This window comes from Rhamphochromis sp. 'chilingali', assembly GCF_963969265.1.
Source record: "Rhamphochromis sp. 'chilingali' genome assembly, chromosome: 16".
Taxonomy (NCBI): domain Eukaryota; kingdom Metazoa; phylum Chordata; class Actinopteri; order Cichliformes; family Cichlidae; genus Rhamphochromis; species Rhamphochromis sp. 'chilingali'.
In genome coordinates, this window is record NC_137943.1 from 7,152,992 (window position 1) to 7,163,802 (window position 10,811).

The 10,811-nt window shown below is 43.3% G+C and overlaps 1 protein-coding gene across 1 annotated transcript; it reads right to left on the minus strand.

Annotated features, from left to right (window-relative positions):
- Positions 1-2,055: 2,055 nt before the first annotated feature.
- Positions 2,056-5,370, minus strand: LOC308383639 (uncharacterized protein). The gene is made up of 3 exons (XM_080861682.1): positions 3,518-5,370; positions 3,354-3,417; positions 2,056-2,546 (listed from the first exon to the last, which is right to left on the minus strand). The coding sequence occupies exon 1, from the start codon at positions 5,189-5,191 to the stop codon at positions 3,890-3,892; it is 1,302 nt and encodes a 433-aa protein (XP_080717808.1). The 5' UTR covers positions 5,192-5,370; the 3' UTR covers positions 2,056-2,546; positions 3,354-3,417; positions 3,518-3,889.
- Positions 5,371-10,811: the final 5,441 nt, after the last annotated feature.

Sequence of the window (10,811 nt, forward strand, 5' to 3'; positions counted from 1 at the left end):
TTGGGAATTTCCATCGATTCTCTATCATGTATCCAATTCTAAATATGTAAAAAAGAAAAAAAAAAGAAATGTTACAAGCGTCCCCGTTGACCCTAGTGCAAAAATTGCCAGTAGCATAGTGTTTCATTCTCTCCTCTTTATTTGTGTACTTCTTTATCATTGTTTCCTTCCTCCTTCACACAAACATTTAATTATGCACTTGTGCAGGTACACTATTAACATATTTGTGTGCATATCTGATCACGTTTTCTTCTTAGTCCAGAGACTTGGCTGCCTTTTGTTTGTACTGCCTGGCCTGTGATAACCTATCAGAGTCCGCCAAGAGAAGCTTGTCATTTCTAAGTGTAGTGTGTGTGTGTGTGTGTGTGTGTGTGTGTGTGTGTGTGTTTGCGTGCGTGCGTGCTGTGGGATAAGATGAAGTTAATTCATCACGTCTCCTCTTCCTTATCAGTCAATTATGTTTTTGAGTTGTCTGTATGGACATAATGACTGTGCAGAACAAGGCAAGAATACAAACACACACACAAACACACCTACACACATGCAGACACACACAAACCTTCTGTCCCAGATGGCTAAACCATCAGGAAGGGAAATTTATGAGGTTTATATGATGGTTTATAGAAAGAATGTGGTTTTTAAGTAAGAAACATACCGAGTGGTTTTGCCTGAATCGGTTTGCTTTTTTGATAACACACACTGTAAACCCAGAAAGGAAAGCTAAGAATGTGGCCAGAGAGATTATGACTGGACATGAATCACTTGGAAACTTGAAAGCTTTGACAAAAAAACACATGACTTGGAGATGTATATCAAAGTTTAAGACAAACAAATTTGCTGTTGAAGCTATCAGTGTTTATACTCAGGCATGTAATGTATATATATATATATATATTAGGGGTGCAACGATACACAAAATTCACGGTTCGGTTCGGTTCGATACTTTGGTGTCACGGTTCGATATTTTTTCGATACAAAAAAATGTTCATGCCTTTTTAATTTGTCATTTATTAAAATTATAAATATATATTTTAACTCAAAAGTACAGTTTTTAAATTTAACCCTAACCCTTGTGCGTGTTTTTTATTTTGACAGCGAATGCGCACCTGCGGACCACTTATGTGCAGCCCTGGTTATTTAGCTCGTCATATTGCAGCCACAGAAATAATTTTGTCCATGAAACCATAAAGCTGCACTTTCTTTTTGCCTTATAGTCTGATTTGTCATAACTTCTCCGTTTTGTGGTAAGCTTTTCTTTGGCTGTCACTTCTTCACCCTGACCTGTCTTATTTGGCTCAGCAGAACTAAAATATATATCTGTCTGTGAAGGTTCTCAGTCATCCAGGTCATCGTAGTCAAATATAAATCCTGCTGCTTTTACACACGGACTCACATAAGCTCAGCGATTCTCTGCGCGATCAACCTCTCACATGTTTAAGCTGCGGGAGATTTCACTTGTCATGTTTGCATAGTAAGCTAACGATTAATAAGACGATGTCAGAGGAATTGGTGCGCAAATTATCATCACTCACAGATCAGTGCTGTCGCTCTCTATACACAGTTCGCACGATTGCAAAGTGAAAGCAAAAAAACAAGCGCAAATTCAAACGCGATTTCAATATGTCACATATTGACAGTGGCTCACCGATGCCAATGACATAATTACCCAGCTACATTTCTGAAAGAATGCAAAAGCATTGACATATATTTTTCCTTCTTACAATAGCCCGACGGGCAGGGAAGAGATAGATTTTGGTAGCCCGACTGAAAAAATCGCTAGCCCCAGGACGTCAGGCTAGCGATATTGCAAGCCCTGTATCTGATTGAGGAATCACTCATCTTTGGAAAAGAGAGTTTATTACAGAGAAATGTCTCTTTCCAAAATAAAAGCTATACTATCCGCTTCTTCTGGGTTATATTCTCAGCAGCATAAGGAGAATCATGTGCTAACAGCTGTCTAAATGACTCGGCTAAAGTTAGTAGCATGTGTAGCACTTATGTGGAGTTACATAAAGTACCAATGGATAATTACTAAAGTAATAAGCAATTTGGGCTAGTGTCAGAAGACTGAGAACGACTCTTAGAGCTCTGGTACACGAATGGCAGAGAAACCAGACAAACACAGTTATGTGGCTTTAAAAGTACTTTAGTGATGTTAAGCCTTGTAAAAGAAATTTGTAAACAACACAGTATTACAACAGGTTTTAACAGAATGTCAAGTATAAAAATTTCCCCCAAAGTAGCAAAAAAAAATAGAATTAAATAAAATTGTGCACAAGTAAAAGAATTAGTCTTTTTTAAGTCCAAATGGTACCGGTGGGGCCCATAGAATTCGTCTGACAAGGAGTGTGTGTGTGATTGTCTGTCCTACCGTACTACTTGTACAGTAGAGGATTGTAGTCCATCAATGTGCAAATGAGCGTGCGTGTACATGTATATCGTCTCCTAGGATCTTGGGTTGGCTCGCCATCCAGTGAACACTGGAACACTCTGGGTTCTGGAATCGCTGACCTGGTCTTTGGATTCGTCCCATATAAAAACCTGACCTATAAACAATGGCCAAATATATGTCACGTGCCCTTTAAGGATAACTCTCACAAATTAAACTAAAGTAGTGTCACAGTGCAGTAACTACTATTCAGATCAGCTATCATCAATTCAATCATCATCAGTTCAGTCATGTTGTACAACATTAAAATATCAAGTTTCAAAGGTCAAAGTAGCAATATCCAAAATTTCACAGTATCAAGGTTCAATTATTTGTAACCTGCAGTAACATTAAAGATTATCTACACGGTTTTAAACATTCAGGAATTATAGTCACCATATAATTCACTTTCATTGTAAACATTAATTACATCGATCAAAATAAACTCACTGTACATATATATCTAATCACAAATAAATAAGTATATTACCCCTTTTAAGAAATGGAATAATATGCAAATGCTTATCAGAAATTGAACAAAGTGCAAATAATCAATTTCAATAACACGTAAACACAAGGACTCAGTCCACAAATAGGAGTATTAAAATAGACGTGCTTAATCCCGCTTGTACCATAGGCCTACTAGTACAAGTGGAAATACACTAAAAATTACCTCCAAGTGTTCAATACTGAGTATTGTAAAACAACCGATTGACATCAAAATTTAAACAGGAAGCAGGATAAAGTCTGCTTACAATTATCTCTCATAAAGTTATTTTTAGCTGCTTTAACCATTTACAGCTTTTCACATGTTAATGACTTAGTTAACGATCTAACTAGCATAACAACAGTGCGTTTCAGAGACATCGAACAACTGTACCCACACTCCGCACATCACGTGTCTGATTAGCCACATTTAGCTTACCGCCGTCGAGTGGATGCTCAGCATTTACATGGAGCCACAGCTCAGTAAACCCTCCGGTTTCGCTCTGTCCTTGACAACAACAAGTGCAAATACATAATTTGTGAAAAATATCAGTTTAGATGGTATTTCTTTTAACTCGTTAGAGGTTAATTTCTCCAGCTTACCGATAACAAAAGTTTTAGTCCGTCTGCTCTGTTCGGCTGTAGAAGCAAGAGACTGAAAACTTGGGAGCTGGTACTAAGGAGGGACAAGAGCTGCCTAGAGCTTCACCGATTGGCTGACATGTGAGGAGTGGAGTAAAACAATAGGCTCTCATCAGAGCTCATCAACCCTCTGAGAAACTTAACCCTTGTTTGACCAGAGCATATCATATATAATCTGCATCCCTTCTATGTTTAAATAATTATTTTGATCTCATTTCACTTTCATTAACCGGGACAGTAAGAACAGAACAATGAACATTAAATGTTTTAATTTTTCTTCTCTTTCTGTTTGAGATGATTTTAGGAACTGGGTTACACCCTCCCCTCTTGAATTCATGCAAGTCCCTTTGCATGTCTACTGTGAACTGCATCATCTAAGAACAATAATTCAGCTTTAGCATTTAAAGAGTCAATGAAAGCTGTGGTTAAACCCTGAAATAATGATTTGACCACAGTGACAAGGGGATTTCCCAATTCAGCATAGTCTAGCCTTTTTGGTGGCTGGCGACTTCTTTCTGATCTTCGAACAGGAATTTCTTTGCTTGTTTGTTCATCTCTCTCTTTGTTTACTGTTTCCCTGTCAAATATCAAGTCCTCTCCTTCCTCATCACTCCCTAACATGTCCGAAAGAAGTAGGATTTGTTCATCCCTCATGTCAGGGCGATCCGTAGAAGGTAAGTCTCTTTCCTTTTCAGGTTCGTCATTTCCGGGTAAGTCTCTTTCCTTTTCAGGTTCGTCATTTCCGGCTAAGTCTTCCCCATACAAGGCTTCTCCATAACTCGCAATCTGATTGTCATAAGGTTGGTTATGGTCAGCATGACTGGCTGGAACAACATCGGAGATGGTGTCTGCACAAGCTGGAGCATTACCAGCCAACTTGTCTTGATCTGCAGTCACATCATCTTGACCAAGACTTGATTTATGGGTCAGCAGAAGATCTCGCTTGACAATGTACGCAGAGTCATTTGGCACTGATCTATCTGCAAACCAGTGGACTGAAACAATATCATCCTCGTCCGAGGGGTGATCTGCTCTTTCATTGTCTTTCTGAGTGGTCCGTCGCGTTCTGGGCCTTTTCTTGGGTTCTGGTTGTTCAGGTTTCACTTCCTTGGCTGCAGAGAGGAACCCACAAGGGAGTAAGAGGTCTCTGTGTAGGGTGCGTATGGGGCCATCCCCGCCCTCTGGTTTAACGGTGTAGACAGGGAGGTCTCCAGCTCGTTTCACCACCACATGGACGGTCTGCTCCCATTTATCGGCGAGTTTGTGTTTTCCTCGAATGCGTATGTTCCTGACCAGCACTCGGTCCCCGATTTCCAAGGTAGATGTGGTCACATGTTTGTCAAATCTGGTTTTGTTCCTTTCGGCTACCTTTGCAGCACTCCGTGTAGCTATTCTATAGCTCTCCTCAAGATGGGATTTGAGGTCCTTAACATATTGGGAGTGTGACTTGTTTTGTTGTTCTCTCACAGGTAAACCGAAAGCCAAATCGACAGGCAACCGTGGCTGACGCCCAAACATCAGCTCATACGGTGTGAATCCAGTTACCTCGTTCTTGGTACAGTTGTACGCATGAACTAAAGGCTTTACAAAATCCTTCCAATGTGACTTGTCTTTGTTCTCCAGAGTTCCAAGCATACTTAAGAGTGTTCGGTTAAAACGCTCCACCGGGTTGCCCCTGGGGTGGTACGGCGTAGTCCGAATCTTCTGTATGCCTGCTACTTCACACAGCCCCTTGATCAACTGAGACTCAAAATCAGGCCCTTGATCGCTGTGTAATTTTTCAGGAATGCCATAGTGTACTATGAAATGGTCCCACAGACACTTTGCAACAGTCCGAGCTTTTTGGTTCGATGTTGGGATAGCGACTGCATATTTAGTAAAATGATCTGTGATGACAAGAACATCTTTCACATTACTGCTGTCTGGTTCAATGGATAGGAAATCCATGCAGACTAGCTCGAGGGGTCTTGTCGTCATGATATTCACCAAAGGTGCAGCCTTCTCAGGTAACGTTTTCCTGCGCACACACCTGTGGCAGGTCTTTATCTTTTTCTCCACATCTGAGGACATTCTTGGCCAATAGAACCTGGCTCTGACCAGATCGAGTGTGCGCTCTATTCCCATATGACCCATATTGTCATGTAGGCTTGTCAACACAGACTCTCGCAGGTCTTCAGGTAAGACCAACTGGTAATGTTTATTACCGCCTTCTCTTCGTGTTCTGTAGAGAATGTCATTGCACAGCTCGAACCTGTTCAACTCTCTCAGCAACAGGACTACGTCTGGAAGTTCTTTCCTCAATGTGGGAGGGGGTTTCTCCCCACTCTCCATCTGGGTAATAACATGTCTGATGCACCGATCAGATCTCTGGCTGTCTCTGAGATCTGCCGGTGACAGGTGGGGAATGATGTGTAAGCCTCCCAATGTTTCTTCCTGCTCAAAGCTGTCAGGTATAGCATCTCCAGAAATGGCAAGACTTTCGACAAGGGTTATACCTGCATCATCACCCAAAGCTTCAGAGGTGGTTGAATGATAAACAAACTGTCTCTCACAGATGGCATGAACAACGTCCTGATCGACTGAGTCAATATTGTCTGGATCTGACAGATGTTGTTTTGCGAACTGGCATATCCGGTCTCTCTCTTTTTGAGATGTAAGGTCATCAGGTAGCCTGCCATGAGGACGACGCGAGAGTCCATCGGCATCTCCATTTTGTTTTCCAGAACGATACTGGAGTCTGAAATTGAAGGTAGAGAGGGACGCCAACCACCTGTAACTGGTTGCATCGAGTTTTGCTGAGGTGAGGATGTAGGTCAGAGGGTTTGAGTCTGTGACAACGGTGAACTGATTGCCATAGAGGTAGTCACTCAGCTTCTCTGTTACAGCCCACTTTAAAGCCAAAAACTCGAGCTTATGTGCTGGATAGCGGGACTCACTACTTGACAAACCTCTACTCGCATAGGCGATAACCCGCAGCTGTCCCTCCTGCTCCTGGTATAAGGCTGCTCCAAGGCCCGTAGTGCTCGCATCCGTATGAAGGATGTAAGGCAGCTTTGGGTCAGCAAAGGCCAGGACTGGAGGCGACGTTAGCTTGTCAATGATAGTCTCAAATGCTTTCTGGCATGCAGGGGTCCACCGTCCATAAAACGGCTCCTTTGGATCATGATACTGATTACTCCTCCCTTTTGATTTGCAATGCTTCCTCAGTGGTGGATAACCGGACGTTAGATCGTTCAGCGGTTTCACAATACTTGAGTAGCCTTTAACAAACCGTCTGTAATATCCACAGAACCCAAGGAAGGATCTCAGCTCCTTAAGGTTCTGAGGGACTGGCCAAGTTTTAAGTGTGGCTGTCTTTTCTGGGTCAGTTTCTACTCCGTGTTGAGAAACAACATGCCCCAAGTACCGAACTGAGGACTGGAAGAACTTGCACTTCTCGGGGGACAGCTTTAAGCCATACTCCTTTAAGCGTTCCAGGACTTTCATGAGTCTGGCTTCATGCTCCTCAAGGGTTTTCGAGAAAACTATGAGATCATCCAGGAAAACAACAACTTCCTTCAGATTTATGTCTCCCATGCATCTCTCCATAAGCCTCTGAAAAGTACTTGGCGCGTTTGTCACTCCCTGTGGCATACGGTTGAACTCCCAGAAACCTAGTGGACAGACAAAGGCAGTCTTGGGCTTGTCACTCTCTGCAACTTCGATCTGATAATAGCCGGATTTAAGATCGAGTGTACTGAACCACTTGGAACCTGAGAGTGCGGTGAAGGTGTCATCCAGTCTTGGGAGGGCGTATGCATCTTTCACTGTTTGTAAGTTTAACTTACGGTAGTCAACACACAGACGTACCTGACCGTTCTTCTTCCTGACCACAACAATTGGCGAAGAGAATGGGGACTCGCTCTCGCGGATTACTCCAGTTGCGAGAAGCTCTTGCAAATGCTTTCGAACAGCCTCTATGTCATGCGGGTGAATCGGTCGGGCTCTGTGTTTGAATGGTGTCTCATCTGATAGCTTAATGTGGTGTTTGACCTTGTCCGTCCTTCCAAAATCCAGATCAGTCTGGGCGAAGACCTCTGGCATACTGCTCAGCTTTTGAGTAATGCGGTCTTTCCAGTCAGAAGGGATGGGAGAGTCGGCAAAGTCAAATGTCACACTAGAGGTCCTGGATGGTTCACACTCTGATGGCTCACTCACAATTTGTTTGTGAGATAGGACAGTCTGTATTGCACTGAGTTCTGCAATCACACTCTTTGCTGGGATGGTAATGTCATGCTCTGACTCATTGGAAACTACTACAGGTAGCTTGCACAACTGGTTATTTGGCAAGTCAAGGAGACAGGTTTGCACCAAAAGCCCTCCAGGCAGGGAAGATACTGAAGGATATTCCAACAGGGCAGATCTCTCAGTGTAAAATTCCTTGATTGATACTGTCCCCTCCAGAACGACTGTTTTCCCAGCTGGGACGTTCACTTCATCCTTGCCACGCATCCTCACTAATCCAACGTTTTCATCTGAACCTTGCTTTTGCCGCAACTCCAGTACTTTGAGTACGGTTCTGTACCCATGAGGAATGGGATGGTAGCCCTCTGGGTTTGCCTCTCTGTACATTTCATACACTACATCAAGAGTGTTTGTTCCTATCAATACACAAGACTTCGTTAATGTCCCGGTGTCTGGGACTACTAGAGCTAGCGTTTTGACTTCTAGTTCAGCACCAAGAAAGTCTTTAGGAAAGGTGATTCCAATCTCAACATAACCCAGGTAAGGTACAAGCTGCCCATTGGCCCCTTCAACCTCCAGAAGGTCATGTAGTGGCTCTATCTGTTGCTCAGACAAATACTGGTCATAGTAGGACTTGGTGACAGTGGTCACTTGAGAACCTGTGTCAAGGAGACAACTGCACACCTTACCTTTGATCGTGACTTGACCTGTACTCTTTGTGCCTATGAGCCTCTTAGGTAGTCTGAAAGGTTGTTCTCCAACATGGGATTGCCTCAAAGTGGCCTGTGCTCTTGGTTTAGCTTGACTTCCAGATTTAGCGGGACGATGTTGACCTGCTTCAGTCCCAGTTTGCCCCACAACTGAGACTGCGTCTAAAAATCCTGGTCAGCAGATGGAGTGTTTTGCATCTCCCAAATGCGACGCTTCTCTCTCAATTGCTTCCTCTTATCAGCGACAAGAGTGGGGTCTGGGTCATTACTGCAACTTGCTGAGATGTGGCCATCCTGACCACACTTGAAGCAGTACCATGGTTTTGGCTGGGTGCTCTGCCGCAAGTTGGCAGGCTTCGCACTTGTGACCTTGATGCTAGGTGTTGCCATAGCCATCTCACGTAAATCACACTCGGCCTTGTCCTTAGGCTTCGAGCTTTTCTTCTGTTTCTTTGCCATCAAATTAGTAAGCTGACTCTGTAGGGATGCAACTTGCTTCCTCAGATCTGTCAACGGGTCAGAATCAGATTGAGTCACTGCCTGTAGCTCACTACAGGTGCAAGTCTTTTGACAGTGCGCCACAACCCGCTGCCGGGTTGAGCCAAGGTGTTTCTTCATCCGTGTAGCTTTAGCTGCCAGTCTATCTTCTTCTGTCCGGAGCATTAATAGAAGTTCTGAGAATGTTGGGGGTTGGCTTTTCTTGTTTTCAAGATTAAGATCTGAGAGCAAGGTGTGGTCCCAACATCCACGACAAAACTGCTTGAGAATGTGTTTATCGGCATCCCCAGCAGAGACTCCTCCCCTCTTCAGAGTAAGGTTCAATGCGCCCTGAAGACGGCAGAGGTACGCAGAGGCCTTTTCACCAGGATCCTGAAGAGTGTTCATGAATTGGGCGAAAAGCTCCTCTCCATCTTCCACTGTTCCAAAAGCTGCATCCAACAACTGAAGGTAAGTCTCAGGTGTAGCTTCTGGGCTCAGTCTGTTGACAATGTCAGCTGCAGGGGACAACAAGCTCTCAAAGATCTTTCTAGATTTTTGAAGTTCAGACATGGCAGGGTCTTTCCTGAGAAGTTCGACATGTGAACGCCATGTGTCATAATCTGTCTCACCGCTGGGTCTGGGGATCCTGCCAGAGAATGACCGGAGTCTCATTGGAGAATATGAATGTGCAATCAAGTCATCTTTCTTCACGATGTGTTCCACAATGACTTTCTGAATTTCAGGTGGGTTGAAACTGTTTGCCGCACTAAATGGGCTCTTTTTGAAATCAACAGGTAGGTGTGGCTCCGCACCACCTTGAATCAATCCTACCTGGGGTGGATCTTCAGAAAACTGCTGGCGTGCAATCTCAGAAGTTTCAAGAGAGGGGTGAAGCTGGTTCTCCCTGTCTGGATCATCAACTTGCATGGAGGAGAGCATACATTCATCATCGGTCTCTGAACTCCCAATGATTTCACTGATCTCTGTCATCATCGACTTCAGTACCTCTTCAAAACTTTTGCCACTCAGTTTTGCCACCTGCTTTATTTCATCTAAGTAGGACTTAGTAGCACTGCCACCCACCTTGGCAGTGTAAACGCTGGAGAGAGCTCTTACATGGTATTTTACACCGGGCTTCCCTTCAACTTCATATGTGTATGGCAAAAGATCAGTTAAGGCATCAATGGCGTTACCACTTCGGTACTCGACGATCAGGTTTTTGAAAAATTCTGAGTTTGGATCTACAACTGGGACGGCTCTAAAGGTACCATACTGCTTCAAAAAGTCAAGAACCCCTTCATCATCCAATGAATTGAGTGTACCACTAACAATTACTGCATTGGGGACTTTGATACCTGAGCTCAATACAAAATCCATCTTGTGGCAATAGCAAAAGACGTTTCAATGACAATACACACTTTAAGGAGGTTTCACTGCTGATATTCATGCACCAAAGAGCTCCTGGCTGGCTCGCCACTTTTGTAGCACTTATGTGGAGTTACATAAAGTACCAATGGATAATTACTAAAGTAATAAGCAATTTGGGCTAGTGTCAGAAGACTGAGAACGACTCTTAGAGCTCTGGTACACGAATGGCAGAGAAACCAGACAAACACAGTTATGTGGCTTTAAAAGTACTTTAGTGATGTTAAGCCTTGTAAAAGAAATTTGTAAACAACACAGTATTACAACAGGTTTTAACAGAATGTCAAGTATAAAAATTTCCCCCAAAGTAGCAAAAAAAAATAGAATTAAATAAAATTGTGCACAAGTAAAAGAATTAGTCTTTTTTAAGTCCAAATGGTACCGGTGGGGCCCATAGAATTCGTCTGACAAGGAGT